Source organism: Podarcis melisellensis, assembly GCF_964234715.1.
Source record: "Podarcis melisellensis genome assembly, chromosome: 15".
Lineage (NCBI taxonomy): Eukaryota > Metazoa > Chordata > Lepidosauria > Squamata > Lacertidae > Podarcis > Podarcis melisellensis.
In genome coordinates, this window is record NC_138532.1 from 42,224,269 (window position 1) to 42,242,116 (window position 17,848).

The following is a 17,848-nucleotide window of genomic DNA, read 5'->3' on the forward strand; positions in this document are numbered from 1 at the left end:
AAAGGTAATCTCATTTTCACTCTAAAAATAACTTTGGGGCTTTTCTCCCCCTGCCTCCGCCTTAACTGTAATAAAGATATCTGTTGCTTAGGCTTAAGGAAGGTTTTGTTGTTGTTGTTGTTTTGGAAATTATTAAGTAGCCTGCATGTGCGATTTTTAAAAATATATTTAAAGCACCTTTTTTTCAAAAAACGAACCTTTAGAAACAATCATTTAATATGCAGTCTTTTTCTTATGTCTGGCTCTTAACTCCCCATTTCTTTTCCAAATTGGGGCCAGCCTCCAAGGCATTTTGGTGCCTGGTTGGAGATGCAAAATTTTGCCTAACTCCCCCCAGCACCCACAAATGATCTACTATGTTCCTTTACACACACCCCTCCTCTCCCCGGCAGGTCTGCCAGAATATTTATGGATTGCCTTTCTTTCCCACCTTTTTTCTCCAAGGAGTTCAAGGTGGTTTCATGGTTTCCCCCCTCCCCATTTAATACCCACAACGACCCTGCGAGGTAGCTTAGGCTGAGAGAGGCAGTGTGACTGGCCTAGAACCACCCAGTGAGCTTTGTGGCTGAGTGGAGATTCGAACCCTGGTCTTTCCCAGGCCCTAGTCCTATATATAATTTAACCCATGGGTTTGATCTGCCTTCCTTGCTCCCCTCCAGCTCAACCTGCCCTTTCACGGTCCCAAAATTGCCCCTCATTGCGGCTGATGGGGGCCTGTTTTAACCACCTGCTTTGTTGATTTGGAAGCTCCTGGCAGCGGCACTAAACCTCCCTTCGGCAGGAGTCAGGAACGCTGTGTCTCATTCCTCCAGCTGCCCTGTCCCAGCCGAGATGCTTTCTGCTAGAGTTTGCTTCTCTCTTAAATTTAGTAAACAACCCCCCTCCTCTTCTTTGCTTGAGTATGTGTGTTCCCTGGCACATCTGGTGGCACTGTGTGACTATTTATGTTGGCAAACCCTTCGGACTCTTCTGAATAGACCACGCAGGCCAGGACGTTTTCCGGGGTCGTCTTGCGCACTAGAAACACAATCTAGTTTCTGCCATGCGCACACTCGACCCGCTGCTCTCTCTAAATACCGTATTTTTTGCTCTATAAGACGCACCAGACCATAAGACGCACCTAGTTTTTGGAGGAGGAAAACAAGAAAAAAGATATTCTGAATCTCAGAAGCCGGAACAGCAAGAGGGATAGCTGCACAGTGAAAGCAACAATCCCTCTTGCTGTTCTGGCTTCTGGGATAGCTGTGCAGCCTGCATTCGCTCCATAAGACGCACACACATTTTCCCTTACTTTTTAGGAGGGGAAAAGTGAGTCTTATAGAGCAAAAAATACGGTATTCCTTGAGTGTGTTAGAATCGGAACACCTGACTTCCAGCGACTGAGGCTGTTCTCTTTGAGTGTGTATGAAGGGAAAGACCTAAGTTGCAATGAAGAGTACTACACACTCACTCTCTCTCTCTCTCTCTATATATATATATGAATTTTTTTTTAACATATCATTTCCAACAGTCGATTTAACACATTTTCTTATCTTATACAATGTTTTCGACTTCCATCGGCCACATCTGAAGATTTTTCAATCGTTATCACTTTTATCTACATTTCTTAATTTCTCCATTACTTTTAATCGCCCTTAACTAATAACTCTCTTCATAGTCTTCATTGCAATATTTCGCCCAATCCTCCATACAAAACTTGTAGTCACAATGAAGAATACTTCTCCCTCCCTCCCCCCTGTCCCCCCCCAGGAAAAGTTATATAAATGCTGGCTTTGCCCAGCGATCGATTTAAGGCCGTCACTTCTTATATCCTATCCTCAAAAGAAGCCAGCGTAGTGTGTAAACTGAGGTTGCCTCGTTTCTCCCCTCCTGCTTTGCCCCTCACAACAACCCAGCGAGGTAGGATGGGCCAAGAGGGGATGACCGCCTTGAGATGGACTCAGGCGCCGAGCCAGGGAGGTGGGCTTGGAAGTCTCCCTGGTTGGAGCCCTCGCCTCTCATCCAGGGGTTGGGGAGGCTGTGGCCCTCCTGCAAATATGACTGGACTCCCAACTCCCATCAATCCCGAGGCAGCGTGTACCAACAGTCAGGCATGATGGGAGTTGTAGTTTGGCAACATGCAGGAGACAACTGTTTCCTTGCCCCTGGGCCAAAGTGGTAGAGTTGATTCCTAGAGAGAGGGGGAGAGGCCACAGAGAAGGAAATGGCTAGAGTAGCCTTCCTCTCAACCTCTTGCCCTCCAGATGCTTTGGAATGCAACTTGCATCATTCTGACCATTGACTGCATTGGCTGGAGTTGATGGGAGTTTGACAGCACCGGGTTTGTGGGGAGAGACTGGGCAGGATCTGCGTTCTGCGGTCAGGTGCTGGGCTTAGGGTCATGTTTGGCTTTTTTGAATAACAGCTGGCCGCGCCATGCAGGAAACCGATGGGGGAATTTTAAAAGGTTGCGCTATGTGTATGGGAAGTGTGTATGAATATTTCGGAGTCAGGGAGAAAGAAATCAAAGACCCACCTCCAAAAGAGAAAAATCAAAGATCTGCCTAAAGTGGTATCATATAGGGCAGGCATAGGCAAACTTGGCCCTCCAGATGTTTTTGGGACTACAACTCCCATCATCCCTAGCTAACAGGACCAGTGGTCAGGGATGATGGGAGTTGTAGTCCCAGCTGGAGGGCCGAGTTTGCCTATGCCAGATTTATTGCATTTATATCCCACCTTTTCCTCCAAGGAGCTCAAGGTACATGGTTCCCTTCCCCTTCCTCCTCCATTAATCCCCACAACAACCCTGTGAGGTAATAATAATAATAATAATAATAATAATAAATTTTATTTATATCCCGCCCTCCCCAGCCTTAGCCGGGCTCAGGGTGGCTAACAACAATAAAACAGTACAAAATCCCCACAACAACCCTGTGAGGTAGGTTAGGCTGAGAGGCAGTGATTGGTCACATGCAGTGAGAGCTTTATGGCCGGGATTTGAACCCTGGTCTCCTGAGCCCTAGTCCGACACTGACCTCTCCATCACATTGCTTTGGGCACCATTCAGAGAGCTACATGGCCGCCTTAATATAAACCTTAGACGCCTTTTGCTCTGTCATGGGTTCCCTCCCACCACGCATCCTGGAGTTTCCGCTTAGTTTCGCCACGGGGGCTGAGCATTCTCCCTGCAGATCCCAAGCCTTATGCCAGATTGGGCCACTGGTCCATCTGGCCCAATATTGTCTGCACTGACTGGCAGCGGCACATTCCTAGCCCTCCCTGGAGACGCTGCTCCCAAAACCATTGCAGGCAAACAACATCTTTTTGAAGCCAGATCAGGCCTATAGTATGAGTCTGTTCTGCTAGAAGGCAGGCAGAGGGGCAGGAACGTGTATCAGGAGGGTACCATTGACTTTCCTCCTTCCTCTCCTTACCGTTAATGCTTTTCTTCATTGATGGAACCCAGAAGCCAAAATTTCATTTAGCTCAATCCCCGGCTCTGGATGTAACTAGCCACTTTCCAGATCCCCTAGAGCAGAGCTTTCCTAACTGTGTGTCCCCACACTTCTCTCGGGGTTGGAAAAGGGTTAGTTTAACCTCCGGTTTGCTAGTAAAACTGAATTACTGTGTTGCGAATTGATAAAAAGTGTGTGACCAACAGGAAAAGTTTGGAAAGCTCTGCCCCAGGGTAACAATAGCCTATAGGTGACCAGGCAACCCTTTGTAAATCTGGATTATGGCTGCTTCTTTTTCATCCAGGCTGTGAATGTCACTTCACGTGGGAATCTTAAGATTTGTATGAGTAATCCTACCCTCTTGTTGTGGCAGTATTTGTGAGGTTTCCTCATGTTGGGAATATTTCACGGGATGATCCCAATTCTCATTCATTCTCCTCTTTTTCTCAAATGCCTGGTGTAAGTGAACATGCGGTTGCATCTCTGATTTGTGGGGTGGGGGTGCCAGGAGGATCCCCGTCCCCGAGATTTTAGCTCGGGCGCTTGCGATCTCCCAGACCTGATCCTGCCGCTGCTGCTGGCTGTAGCCCCGTTGTGTAATTCCGATTCCTTCTATTTCAGCAAATCCCACGTCCTTCCCAAGAAGAAAAAGTCGAGGAAAAAATAGAGGAGGAGAAGGCCGAGAAAACTGAGAAAAAAGAGGAAGAGAAAAGAGATGAAGTGGAAAAAGACGAGAAGGAAGAATCCAAGTGAGTTGTGTCGCGAGAAGCCCTAGCTCTGCACCAAGGGGCAGTGGCGGAGGGGGAGAGCGGGCAGGGGGAAGCCAGTTTAGGCGCCTGCCTGGCGGTGTCAAACCACTGTCAGTCGTGCAGGAGTTGGAGGTGAACAACATGGGGCGCGTGGCACATGTTTCCCATCCTATCCATCTGTGGAACAAGAGGCAGTGATGGCCACCAACTTAGATGGCTCAGAAACAGAATTAGGCAAATTCACTAGCCAGGATGGCTCTGCTCTGCCTCCGTAGTCAAGAGGCAGCAAGGTTTCTGAATACCAGCTGCTGGAAACTCCAGGGGGGGAGAGTCCTCTCGTGCTCAGATCCTGCTTGCGGGTTTCCCACAGGCATCTGGGTGATGGCTGTGAGATCAGGATGCTGGATGCTTCCCTCGCAGCCGAGTAAGATTGTCTTCCATAAACACGGTTTTAACAGTGAGTCTGTAAGTGACTGTGGAGGCCAATTCTGGATCCACACGTCCTTCCGCAGTGGGGACATTGGTTTCCAGGTGGGAGCTGATCATGGTGTGGATTTGCCAAGCGTGCCTTCCTCCTAGCACGTTTCTCCATTGTGTCCTGAGTTCAAGTGTCTTCAAAGCCCATGACATCTTTGCAGGCCAGTGTTTCCCAGTTGTCAGTATTTATACTACATTTTTTTAGATTTGCCTTGAGAGAGTCTTTAAACCTCTTTTGTTGACCACCAGCATTACGCTTTCCATTTTTAAGTTCGGAATAAAGTAGTTGCTTTGGAAGACGGTCATCAGGCATCCGCACAACATGACCAGTCCAACGAAGTTGATGTTGAAGAATCATTGCTTCGACACTGGTGTTGGCCTGATCCCGCAAGGCTCTCCTTATGTTCCTGTGCTTTAGCTGCTGCCTAGTGGACAGGAGTCCACTTCCCTGCTCCCCTCTCCGGATGAAGGGCCACGAGGTTGTGCATGTCTCTGCTTGCAGCTGATGTTTGCCACCTCTAATGACTATTGGCACCCATTAAATTTCCTGCGGCCCCCATTGTTCCCGACTGTTGCTCATGTTGGCTGCTTAGAGCCCAAGGAGCAGCAGGCACTGGGGCAGGGCTGCTTCCCTGACCTCTGGCCGGCCATGCTGCTTCCGCTTACCAGGAGGTGAGGCCACAGGGTCAAGGGTAGTGCAAACAGAATGGCAGGAAACTGGCTCGTTGTGCAAGAGCTCTCCTTTGGTTATGCAATCAAGATGCATAATTGAACCTTGGTTGTGTTTGTGTGTGTTTTCCCACCCTCCCTCTACAGTCATACCTCCTCTTACGTTAGCTTCAGGTTACGTCTTTTCAGGTTGCATCCTGCGGCGACCCGGAAGTACCGGAAAGGGTTACTTCCGGGTTTCGCCGCTTGCGCATGCGCAGACACACAAAATGACAGCATGCGCAGAAGCGGCGAATTGCGACCTGCGCGGACGCGGGTTGCGTTCTCTTCAGGTTGCGAACGGGCCTCCGGAACAGATCCCGTTTGCAACCAGAGGTACCACTGAACTGCGCTTAAAACTCTTCAGCTTTTCCTGTGGCATGTTTGTAACTTGCCTTGAGACGTAGGTAAAAGGCGATGAATGACTCATTTATCTATTTTATGAAAAACATCTTTATAAAAGTAGTTGTATACCACTGTGTCATTGGTATATATGGCGTTTGCAGCAGTACAAACATCAAACTATACCAAGAAAGACCTTTAAAAAGTTAGAAACAGACACCAGTTAGCCACCGTGGAAATGAAATAATAATTATTAACATTAACCCCTTTGAGGAGGGGGGTGTTGTTGTTGTTTTTACAGTCCAGCTGTGTATAAATTGTGTGAAATAAAATAATAAATTGATTCCCCCCTGTAAAATGGCAGCCGCCTTGGAGGCACCCTTTGGCACTTTGGGGGGGAGAAGGGACCCCCGTCTTCCATTTAGCCGCTTCACTGTTCCAGGTCTCATTCCTCTCGCCCCCTTTCTTTTCCCCTCTCAGGGAGAATATCAAAGAGAAGGACAAGGTTGAAGTTGTTCCCGAAGAGCCTGAGGAAAGGGAGCAGGTGGCCCCGCGAGGCCGGAAGACGGCCAACAGCCAGGGCCGGCGGAAGGGCCGGATCACCAGGTCGATGACGAACGAGGCCGCGGCGGCTAATGCCGCGGCGGCTGCCGCCACCGAGGAGCCACCACCGCCACTGCCTCCGCCGCCAGAACCTTGTGAGTAGACGCTCCACAAAACAGTTGTCGGCCAGCGGGAAGGGCAGGGCCAGCCCTGTGATGAGGCAGAGTGAGGCAGCTGCCTCAGGCGGCAGATGCTGAGGTGGGGGGAGTGGGCGGACCTGCGAGTGCCATAATAATAATAATAATAATAATTATAATAATAATAATAATAATTATTTATTTATACCCGCCCAATGGTTGGGCTTCCCCAGCCACTCTGGGTGACTTCCAACAAAATATGAAAATACCGTAATACATCAAACATTAAAAGCTTCCCTAAAATGTGGTCTCCCCTGTACCTGCCATGTTAGCCTCCTGCCCTTAAGTGCAATGGAAGGCACTATGTTTTCACTGGTCTTGGATTCAGCTAACAAAATGCCCCCAAATGCCTAAGTGCTCTGCCAAGGAACTGTTCTCCCTTCTGAATGCAAAACGAAAGGAAATTAAAATTTGCCACTCGTTGTGGAAGCGGCAGAGCCCCTTGCTTTGCAGGTAGACATTCCTGGGTTCGATCCGCAGCAGGACTGGCCAGCTGCTGCCGGCCAGTGCCCAACAACACTGACCTAGAGGGGCCAACAGTCTGACTCTGCAAGAGGCATCTCCCTCTGTTTAAACCAGCCCTTTGTTCAGAACAGGGTGAGCGGCCTTTTAGAAGGGGGTGGGATGTATTTAATGTAATTTCCCCTGCTTGGTTTTAATGCATCTGTGTGGGGTTTTTTAGTTGGTGGGTGGGTAACCTTAGTCAAGATAAAGCAAGCAACACGTTGTAAGAATAATAATTAAGAAACCGGTGTAAATACCGAGCCAAGAATTTGTCCTTTTAGCAGCAACTGTTCAGGGTTTGGGGCAGGGAGTCTCTCCCACAGCCTTACCTGGGGCTGCTCTTGGGGACTGAAACTGCATTGAAGTAAGCAGCAACAACAATTTTATTATTTGTACCCTGTCCACCTGACTGAGTTGCCCCAGCCACTCTGGGCGGCTCCTTATGGCTCCTCTCTTGACAACAGAGGAGACTGTTTTCTGCCAGGTCAGACTCGTTGCTCATCTAGCGCAGTACTGCCTGCTCTGGCTGGCAGCAGCGCTCCAGAGTCTCACACAGGGAAGCATCTCATCCTCTCTTTTTTACCTGGAGGTGGTGGGGATTCAGCCGGGGGCATTCTTCATCTCCACCCCCATCGTTCTGCCCGGACACTGAGGTCCAGCGCCGAGGGCCCTCTGGCGGTTCCCTCGCTGCGAGAAGCCAAGTTACAGGGAACCAGGCAGAGGGCCTTCTCGGTGGTGGCGCCTGCCCTGTACAACGCCCTCCCACCAGATGTCAAAGAGAAAAATAACTACCAAACTTTTAGAAGACATCTGAAGGCAGCCCTCTTTAGGGAAGCTTTTAATGTTTAGTAGGTTATTGTATTTTAGTGTTCTGTTGGAAGCCACCCAGAGTGGTTGGGGAAACCCGGCCAGATGGGCGGTGTCAGAGCCACCCGTTGGTCCCAGCTCACAAGAGACCCAAGTCCAATCCAGTTTATTTACAAAAGTCTTTATTGAAGATCATTGCTCCTTTTACATTCCATCTCCGTGGCTCTACGTCTGTAACATTAGACCGCTGAAGTCCCCTCTGAGTCGGTACCGCCTCTACACCAGTTTAAGAGGCTTGTGCTGGACCACCTCTTCCTCTCCTTCCTCTTCCGCAGGGTCTTTCTGCCCCCCTGGGTTCCCTCCCGCCGGGACTCGCCCGAGGCTGAATCCTCTGACGCCTCTTCCCCCCTCCTTCGCGCTTTGGGGCCGGGCTCCTCCCCAGGGCTCTCCTCACTTCCGCGCGCCTCCACATTTGAACTTGGCGCGCGTACGTTGCTTCTGACCTTTCTCTCGACCGCTACACTGCTCCCGGTGCTACTCTCCGCCCCTTCCGGCAGAGCGCCCTGCTCCGATCTCCTCCCCCTGTCTCCTTCTTGCTCTGCTCCCTCTGACACACTGGTAACTCCACCCCCTTCACTCCGTTCCGGCGGAGAAACCGGCCCCGATCTCCCACTCCCACTGGGGGCTCTCCTCTCGCTCCCCTGCTCCTGATTGCTCCCCCCTTGGGCTCCCCTTGGTCTGACCAGGGGGGCTCCCTTTTGGGAGTCCTCTGACTCACTGGACAGACTCATGGACGACCTTTGGTCATTGTCATCCTCCTCCTCGTCTCTCTGGGATTCTTCCCCCTCGCTCTCTGTCTCCTCCCCCATCTGCCCTTCTCTTCCTGAAACCCTGACAGGCGGGGTATAAATAATAAATAATAAATTATTCTTATTCTTATTATTAATGCAAAGCAAGCGCTCTGAACCGCTGAGATACACAGTACCTGCCCCATAATACAAAAATGGTTAATGGCACAGCAGTTAGAGTGTCGAACTAGGAGCTGGGGCACCAGGATTCACATCCTCACTCAGCCACGAAGCTGCCTCTCTCTCTCAGCCTTCCCTATCTCAGAGGGTTGTTGTGGGGATAATACGGGTGTTGGTGGTGGAGAACTTTGTACGCCATCTTGAGCTCCTGGCGGGGGGGAGGTGGAATATAAATGCAATAATTAAGCTCAAAATTAAAAAACTGAGAAAATAATTCATCTCACTAACTGTAAGAGAAACAGAACCCAGACCTTCAGATAGCAACAGACAAAAATTATTTTAAACTGCCTCTCCCCGCTTTGCTTCCTTCACTGTGTAAATGCTTTCCATGCAGATGTGCTCTGAAAGTTTTATTTTATGCGTGAGGGTCTGCCTTGTCTGTCCTGTCCTAATTTTAAGAACAGCAGGCCAATAAAAAAAAGCGAACGAGGTCACTCCGTCTGTGGTGACGTGGTGTCGGTGGCCTTGATGCGCTTAAGAAATTCAGTGAATACTTCCCTCTTTACAATGGCCTTGGGACTGTTGATTCCGGTCCGTGGCTCCCCGTAGCGAATAAAAGCTCTCCGCAGTTATTTCCCTCAGAGAAAAGGATGACGCCCTGTCATTCTGTGATCAGGAGGTAGCCCATTTATTCGTCTGTAAAGAGACGAGAAGAATCCAGGCAGCCGCCAGTATTGAAAATCAAGTCCATTATAAATACATTGCCATTTTGTGGGATCTCTTCTTAGCTATATTGGAAGGATTCTGGTTTATAAATTGTAAATTGGAAGGGAAATACATAACAGACGCACTTTCCTATGCAAAACCAGCCCAAACGTGCTTAAGCTTCCTATTGTCATAAGTTGGGGTGTGTGTGTAAAAAAACAGTGACCCAAAGTGGCGTCATTCGATTAAGCTGAATGCTGGAAGATTCAGGAAGAAAGCCCTTTTTCATGCAGCACAGAGTTAATCTATGGAACTCCCTCCCACAGGAGGCAGTGGTGAATACCAACTTGGCTGGCTTTCATAGAGAATTAGACAAATTCATTGATATCAGTGGCTACCAGCCTGTATGTTCTTCCCTCCACTGTAGGAGTCCTTTTAAAAAAAAAAATCATTTTTATTGATTTTCCAATAAAAAACATCCAATTAAATATCCAATCATCATACTTCAATTAAAATAAAAAACTAAATAAAAAAGATCCAGTTATAGTCCAAATTGTATTTACCGTATTTTTTGCTCCATATGACGCACTTTTTTCCTCCTAAAAAGTAAGGGGAAATGTGAGTGCGTCTTATGGAGCAAATGGCGCTGCGCAGAGAGGGAGAGCTGCGCAGCACCCCTTCAGTGAAGCGGAAGGAGGAACGGAGCCCCGCTTGCTGTCCTGGCTTCTGCCTTAGCTGCATGCAGCCTCTTCTGGGCAGGGGGAGCCTTCATCCCACTGCCCTGAAGAGACTTCGTGCGGCTATCCCAGAAGCCAGAATAGCAAGAGGCTATCCCAGAAGCCATATCCCTCTTGCTGTTCTGGCTTCTGGGATTCAGAATATTTTTTCCCGTGTTTTCCTCCTCCAAAAACTAGGTGCATTTTATGGTCTGGTGCGTCTTATAGAGCGAAAAATACGGTATTGATTTCTCGGTGCTCCCCACGGTCTGGATCTCTGAAGCATATCTTCACATCTTAGTCCTGCTTCTCCTTGTTGTTTCCATATTTCCCAAATCTCGATTTTAACGCTTCGTCCTCCACTGTAGGAGTCCTGATCCAGCAGGACTTTTCTTACGTTCTTGTGGAACTTCCAGGTCCAGTGGCAGTCTATCTAGATTCCTAGGGCCATCTGGCCTGTTCCAGCAGCCAGCCTCGTGCGGATTTTCAGTCTCACAAACTCAAAAATGTTTTGCGTGGGCTCTTTGATAAAGAGGTGCTTAAGGAGAAAACCTCCTTTCACACCCTGGCACCCCACACCCCAGTGCGCCTTCTTTTTCTCCTCCCCTTGCACTCACAGGGGATCTCATGGCCTCCCTCTCCTCCCTTCGATTGCACTCGCAGGGGAGTTCTCTCTCTCTCTCTCTCTCTCTCTCTCTCTCTCTCTCTCTCTCTCTCTCTCTTTCTATCCTTCACTGGCGCTCGCAAGGGATCTCTCTTCCTCTTCCTCCCTCTCTCTGCCCCTTGCTTTTTGATGTAATAGGAACCGACTCTCTCCCGCTGTCAGTGGGCATGGTTCCCGAATGGCCTCAGCAGGCCTTAATGTAAACAGATTAATAGATTACGCTGAAACCGCAAGTCTTGGCCCTTTCGCCATCTGACGGGGCTCTCTCTCTCTCTCTCTCTCCTTGCTCTGTTTCAGCTTCGGCAGAGCCGGTGGAGACATCCCGCTGGACGGAAGAAGAGATGGAAGTTGCGAAAAAAGGTAAAAGCACTTTTTTCTTTTTTCAAGGGTTTTATTGAAGATTGGGCGAGTGTGTTTTGTACAATGCAAAGAGATTCTTCAGTGTTGTTAAACCTTTTTGTAACAGCCAGGAACCTTTTTAAAAAAAAATCAGACCATTGATCCATTCAGATCAATGTTGGTAGCACTGGCGGGCAGCAGCTCTCCAGGGTTTCAGACTCAGCCCTACCTAGAGATGCAGAGAGGCCTGTGGATCCCTGGAACCTTCTCATGCAAAGCCGGGTGCTCCGCCACTGACCTGAGGCCCCTCCTGGCTTCAGAATGCAGAGTTTGTCATTTTCAAATAATTCCCTGAACCGGATGAAACAGACTAGAATAGAAAGATAGAGTAGGAAGGGACCCTGAGGGTCATCTAGTCCAACCCCCTGCCATGCAGGAATATGCAGCTGTCCGTTAACGGGGATCAGACCTGTGATGGAACTGTCTCTGAAGATCTTCCTCCCCAAACCAACTCACGGTGTTTCGTTAGTCCTCTAAAACGCTGAGGAGATTAGGCTGTTCTGGGCGTCAAAATTTCAGTTTTATGAAGCTGGTTGCCTTGCAGAAATAAAGGCCACTCTTGACATTACCTGTGTGTTGACACACCTTGGTGGCCTTGGGGGCATTGCCATTCCGAACGCTTCTTGCAAACCTTTGAGGCTTAAATCGGCAGGTGTTCTGAGTTGTATAAAGTGGGAACTCCCTTGTCATCAGATACCAGAGGTGAGTTCTTGCCGGATATTTATATGTGGGTGAAGAGAGAGGTTTGGGTCCTGTGTGGGAAGGAGAACATTAAAAATGCACCAGTTGAGTTGGAGAGAGGCAGTGTGGCTTAGTGGTTAGGGTGTCAGGCTAGATTTGAGTCCCCACTCCGCCATGAAACTCAGTAGGTGCAGCTGCCACTTGCCTCTCAGCCGAAGCTCTACCTCACAGGGATGTTTTGAGGGGGAGAGGAAGAGCCATTTGTCCTCCCTCAAGCTCTTTTATGCAGGAAAAGTGGGATATAATACAGACTAATAATACAAATCACCATTGTCGGTCCATAATAATAGTAAAAAACAGTTTTGGGTACCTGCTCTTGCTGGCACCTCCAGCTGAAAGGGCCCCAGGGACCATCTGAATGTGGCTCAGGGGCAATTGTGTCTAGACAAGTGGGGACTGCAACAAAGTGTTGTGGTATATCTCCGGTCCTGACATAGTGGGTGGAGAACCTCTAGCCTCCCACTCCCAGAGGCGGGGGATGAATTTGGTCCTCCAGATCCCTCTACCTGATCCTTGGGACTATCTCCAACCCACGGCACCCCCTCTGAGTGCTCTTGTCTGGTCGCAATGCTTCCATGAACCACAATTACGCCTCTTTGCTTGTGAGAGGTGTTTAGCGGTGCCCATTTGCGGAAACTTTTTCATGGCTGGAATGGAGGTGGCTGCAGAATGGTAAGAATGTCCCATCCATTGCCCCGCCCACCTTTTCCTCCGGCCACGCCCACCCCTGGCATGTGGCCCTCGGAACGTTGCCCACCTGGGGATGTGGACCTTGGTCCAGCCACACCTTCTCCAATCCTCTTTTCCCCGTCTTCCAGATGATTCCTAGCGATTACTGAGCATCCTTGTGGTCCTTGTTGGACTGCTTTTTAGGGGGTGGGGTTTTCCCCCTTTGGATTGGCTTTGAAGATTTTTAATTTACTTTCTTCGGTTTCTCCTTCTGCAAGCATCTTGTTTCCCCCCTGAATATCCTGACTTGTAGTTTAACCCCGGACTCATTCTCTCTCCCCACTCCTATCAGCACGGAGACACCAGTTTTGTTATTCGTAGGCAAACCCAAAAAGTTTTGGTTCTGTAGAAAGAGGATCAGATGCTGCCTGAGGAGTCTTTCTCTATCATTTTCACCTGGAAAGGTCTCTTAGCTCTGTTTCGCTCCCACCATCTCTCTCTCTCTCTCTCTCTCTCTCTCTCTCTATGCTTAATACCGGTTGGGGTTTTGTGGGGGGAGGTTTAGCAGCTTTACAGCCCAGAGAGAATTAGGTTATGTCAACCAGGGAGACTGCATGATCCAGTAGATAAGCTCTCGGCGCTGCGGGGTCAAGAGAGCTGAGTTTTTCCCCCTTTTATTCTTGGCGCTGACATGGAATGACCTTAAAAGAGTCGTGCTCTCCCCCCCCTTCTCATCCCCCCTCCCAAAGCCGCCTCTGAGCCTGTCAGTTTTGCTGTGTGGGAAAGGAGGCTAATTCTCATCTTCAGAGGAGAGAATTGCCAGCCTCAGGTGTCCTCCTTGGTGTTTTCTCCAACGCTCTTGTCTTCCTGGAAGGAGTATGAGAATCATGCGGCCCGTTGTGGATTCATTTCTGCACCCTGACTCCTCAGCGGGATAATTAATCTGCATTCAGAGCTTCCTGTGGGGTCATTTATTTATTTTTTAAAATGCACACGCCACTTGGTTTTAGCTGCTTTATTAAAAATAAAATGCTCAGTTTACAGAGAGAAGAAAACAATAAAATTATTGGTAAAAGGTAATTATCAGTAAAAGGTAACAGCTAATAAAAACCAGCTCTACAGTCATACCTCGGGTTGAATATGCTTCAGGTTGAGTGTTTTCAGGTGACGCTCCGCGGCAACCGAGAAGTAACGGAACATGTTACTTCTGGGTTTCGCCGCTTGCGCATGCGCAGACGCTCAAAATGACATCTTGCGCATGTGCAAATGCAGCGAATCGCGACCTGCTCATGCGCAGACGCAGGTTTCGTTCGCTTCAGGATGCGAACAGGGCTCCAGAACGGATCCCGTTCATATCCAGAGGTACCACTGTATAAAACATTCAGAAGGTAAAATAAGCTAAAAACAGATTAAAATACACATGGACATTCTGCACACATTGGTAGGCTTGTCTAAACATAAACGTTTTTAGCAGGCACCGAAAAGAGTACAGCTGCCTGATGTCAATAGGCAAGGGGTTCCAAACTGCAGTTGCCGCCACGCTAAAAGATAGAATTCCTTCAGATGTGGAAAGGGTATTATGCGGCGCTTGTAACAGTGCCAGTTCTGCAGATCAGAGCAGCTGTGTGGCCTGTGTGGGGTCAGGCGATCTCGTAGGTAAACTGGTCCCAAGTTGTTAAAGACTTAATAGACTAATAGTAAGTAACACCTTGAACTTGGCCAGGAAACAGCTTGGCAGTCGGCGCCGGTCTCTGAGCGCAGGTGTTCCATGCTGAAAGATAGCTCAGTCGGTAGAGTCTCTCAGAATCTCAGGCTTGTGGGTTTGAGCGCCACTCCCTCTGTGGAGAGGGGGGTCCTGTGCGTCTTAATTTGTGGTGTGTAAGATAAAATCCCGCCAAACAGCATACAGTGGTACCTCGGGTTAAGTACTTAATTCATTCTGGAGGTCCGTTCTTAACCTGAAACTGTTCTTAACCTGAAGCACCACTTTAGCTAATGGGGCCTCCTGGTGCCGCTGTGCCGCCGGAGCACAATTTCTGTTCTCATCCTGAAACAAAGTTCTTAACCTGAAGCACTATTTCTGGGTTAGCGGAGTCCGTAACCTGAAGCGTATGTAACCTGAAGCGTATGCAACCCGAAGTACCACTGTAGAATTTTTCAGGGTCCTCCAAACCTTTGGCAACACGTAATTTCCCCCCCCCTCCAGCTCATGCTAAACATACTTTCATACCACAGCAAATTGCTCTGATATCTGCTTTCATGAATGGCAATCTATGCCTATTTTAATTAAATCAAAATCTGAAAGGCTGCAGGTTCGTAGGCCTGCAGCCTGGGTTGTGTTGCTGTTTTTTGAAGCAAAGAAACCTTTGTGTAGACCCTGAGGGGGGAAAAACCCAGAGGTGTCTTGTAAATAAATCACATTCTTCTCTTTGACCAATCTCAGTGCTTCCCCCCCCCCCCCCAGCGCAGTTTTGAAAGCCAGAGATTTTTGCGGTTATGATTCCTTTTTTAAAAAAACCCCAACAACTGTCTCTCTTCTGCTTCCGACAGGGTTAGTGGAACACGGGCGCAACTGGGCAGCCATTGCCAAGATGGTGGGAACGAAGAGCGAGGCTCAGTGCAAAAACTTCTACTTCAACTACAAGAGGAGACACAACCTTGACAGCCTCCTTCAGCAGTACAAGCAGAAAGTGAGCAGGAGAAGGAGGGGGGGTCACAGAATCGCAGAACTGTAAAGTTGAAAGGGACCCTAAGGGCCATCTCTTAGGGGTCCCTAAGGGGTCCTCACTGTGGGATCACATTCACCCAGTGCTATACCAGCTGCACTGGCTCCCGGTGGAGTACAGGATCAGGTATAAGATGCTGGTTTAACCTTTAAAGCCCTATACGGCCTAGGACCCTCGTACCTATGGGACCGCCTCTCCTGGTATGTCCCACAGAGGACCTTACGATCTTCAAACAAAATCATCTTGGAGGTCCCAGGCCACAGAGAGGTTAGGCTGGCCTCAACCAGAGCCAGGGCCTTTTCGGCTGTGGCCCCGATCTGGTGGAATGCTCTGTCACAAGAGACTAGGACCCTGCGGGACTTGACATCTTTCCGCAGGGCCTTCAAGACAGAGCTGTTCCACCAGGCCTTTGGCCAGGGCACAGCCTGACCCCCTCCTTTGGTAATCCTCACAGAACTCTAGCTCAATGGTTGCCATTAATTTGATTTGAACTGATTTTAGAATGAATTGATTTTAGAATGTTGTATTATTTTACTGTTGTTAGCTGCTCTGAGCCCAGCTTTGGCTGGGGAGGGCGGGATATAAATAATCATCATCATCATCATCATCATCCTGCAATGCAGGAATCACAGCTAGAGAATCTCTGACACCTATCCTCTGCTTGGAAACCTCCACCGAGAGTTCACCATCTTCCGAGGGAGCTTGTTTTGCCGTCAAACAACTCTTACCCTCATAGTTCTTCCTGATGTTTAGTTAGAATCTCCCTCCTTGCAGTCTGAAGCCACTCTGGTGGCAGCCCTTCAGATATTGGTCAGCCTTGGGTCAAGTGCTGGGGCGGGGGCAAGGAGCATGCAGGCAATAGCAGGGACCTTTTCTGTCTGGTTTGGGAAACCAGAGCCAGGTTCCAAGAGAGGGCCTTCCTCATCTTGAGTCAGAGCCATCAGTCCCTTTATCTCAGTATTGTCCACACTGACTGGCAGCAGTTATCCAGAGTTTCACACAGGCAGGGTCTCTCCCAGCCCTCTCTATGAGGTGCCAAGGATCGACCCTGGGACCTTCCACACGCAGAGCAGGGCCCCTGCCAGACAGCTGCAGTGCCTCCCTTCAAAAAGCGAAGTAGGGTTCTAGTCCTCATGATAAAATGGTTCAAATGGGAACATAGGAAGCTGCCTTGCACTGTACGTGTAATAAATGAGCGCAACTAACCCTAACCATAACCCAAAACCCTAAGATCTTGGCTGTACGCCCCACCGAAAATGTAACATGTGAAGAAGCCCTTGTGATATAGTCAGAAGTTTGGCGCTGGGTTAAGGGGTTAAAACTACAGAGTTGGGAGGAACCATAGAGCTGGGAAGAATCTAGCCTAACCAATGAGCCGTGTGTGTGTGTGTGTGTGTGTCTGTCTGTCTTGTCTGTCTGTCTGCACCCTTATTTATTTATTTATTTATTTGAGTAACCACCTTCCCCTTATTTTTCTGCCTTTTTTAGTCTTCTCGAAGGCCCCGCGAGGAGCGCGAAGTCTCACAGTCCGAAAGCGTGGCATCGACCGTCTCCGCGCAGGAGGACGAGGACATCGAAGCATCCAACGAGGAAGAGAACCCAGAAGACAGTGAAGGTAACTATTGGCCCTCAAAATCCCAGCTGGATTTGCAGGTTTTGCTTCCCTTTCGATCGGGAAACAAGCTGAAGGGGATGATGGGAGTTGTAGTCCATGAGCCTTGGGAGTGCCCTTAGGCTCCTGTCCCAGCGCTCCCTGTTTCTGGACTCCCACCAACGCCCACTCCTGCTGCTGTTGTACTCCAACTCCCATCGGCCCCAGCCAGAGTGGCCAGTGGTGAGTTATGATGGGACCTGTAGCCCAACACTATCTGAAGAGGTCCAGGCTCCTCACCTCCTGAGTACAAAAAGTAGAGAAGGCTGCAGTAGCCAACGCCAGAGCAGGATACTCCACAAACCAGGGTTATTATTATTATTCATTTAGGAAAATATTTGTATACCGCTGTACCTTTAAAAAAAATGAAAGCGGTTTACAAAAAAAAAAGTGGAACCTTATAATAAAGCCATAAAGAGCTCAAAAACAGGCATCAATTAACCACTTTGGATGGATGTGTTCTTAACCTGGGCATTTGGCAGAATACCAAAATGTTTTAAGCAGGCGATTAAAAGTTGCCACAGAAGGGTGCCTGCAGAATCTCTAGTAGCAGATTGTTCCACAGGACGGGGCCGATGACACCCAGTGCTCAGTTTCTTGTTCTCAAATGAGCCTCACCACCTGATCAACGACACTCCTGCGGGTGATCTCGGTGATTGAGCTGGGATATTCAGGGGTCAGGCAGAGAGAGGACTGAGTTTTCATCACCTTGGGTAGGATAGCTGTCGTGGTCTGGCTTGGTGCAATTGCAAGAGCACAGAGTCAGTCGACCATGTCCACCCCGCTTCAGTGCTTTTTTCCCCAGGGGGTACTCAAGGGCACACAGCACTGGAACCACTTTCTGT

The 17,848-nt window shown here is 49.0% G+C and overlaps 1 protein-coding gene across 3 annotated transcripts in view; it reads left to right on the forward strand.

The window, feature by feature from the left end:
* NCOR1 (nuclear receptor corepressor 1) overlaps positions 1–17,848 on the forward strand; it is a 110,842-nt gene that overhangs the window by 52,157 nt on the left and 40,837 nt on the right. For all 3 annotated transcript variants that reach the window (XM_081890106.1, XM_081890108.1, XM_081890107.1), the window contains exons 16-20: positions 4,059–4,186; positions 6,194–6,411; positions 11,115–11,177; positions 15,177–15,316; positions 16,841–16,967. In XM_081890106.1, the coding sequence (XP_081746232.1) occupies positions 4,059–4,186; positions 6,194–6,411; positions 11,115–11,177; positions 15,177–15,316; positions 16,841–16,967 (676 nt within the window). The remainder of the gene's footprint in view (positions 1–4,058; positions 4,187–6,193; positions 6,412–11,114; positions 11,178–15,176; positions 15,317–16,840; positions 16,968–17,848) is intronic.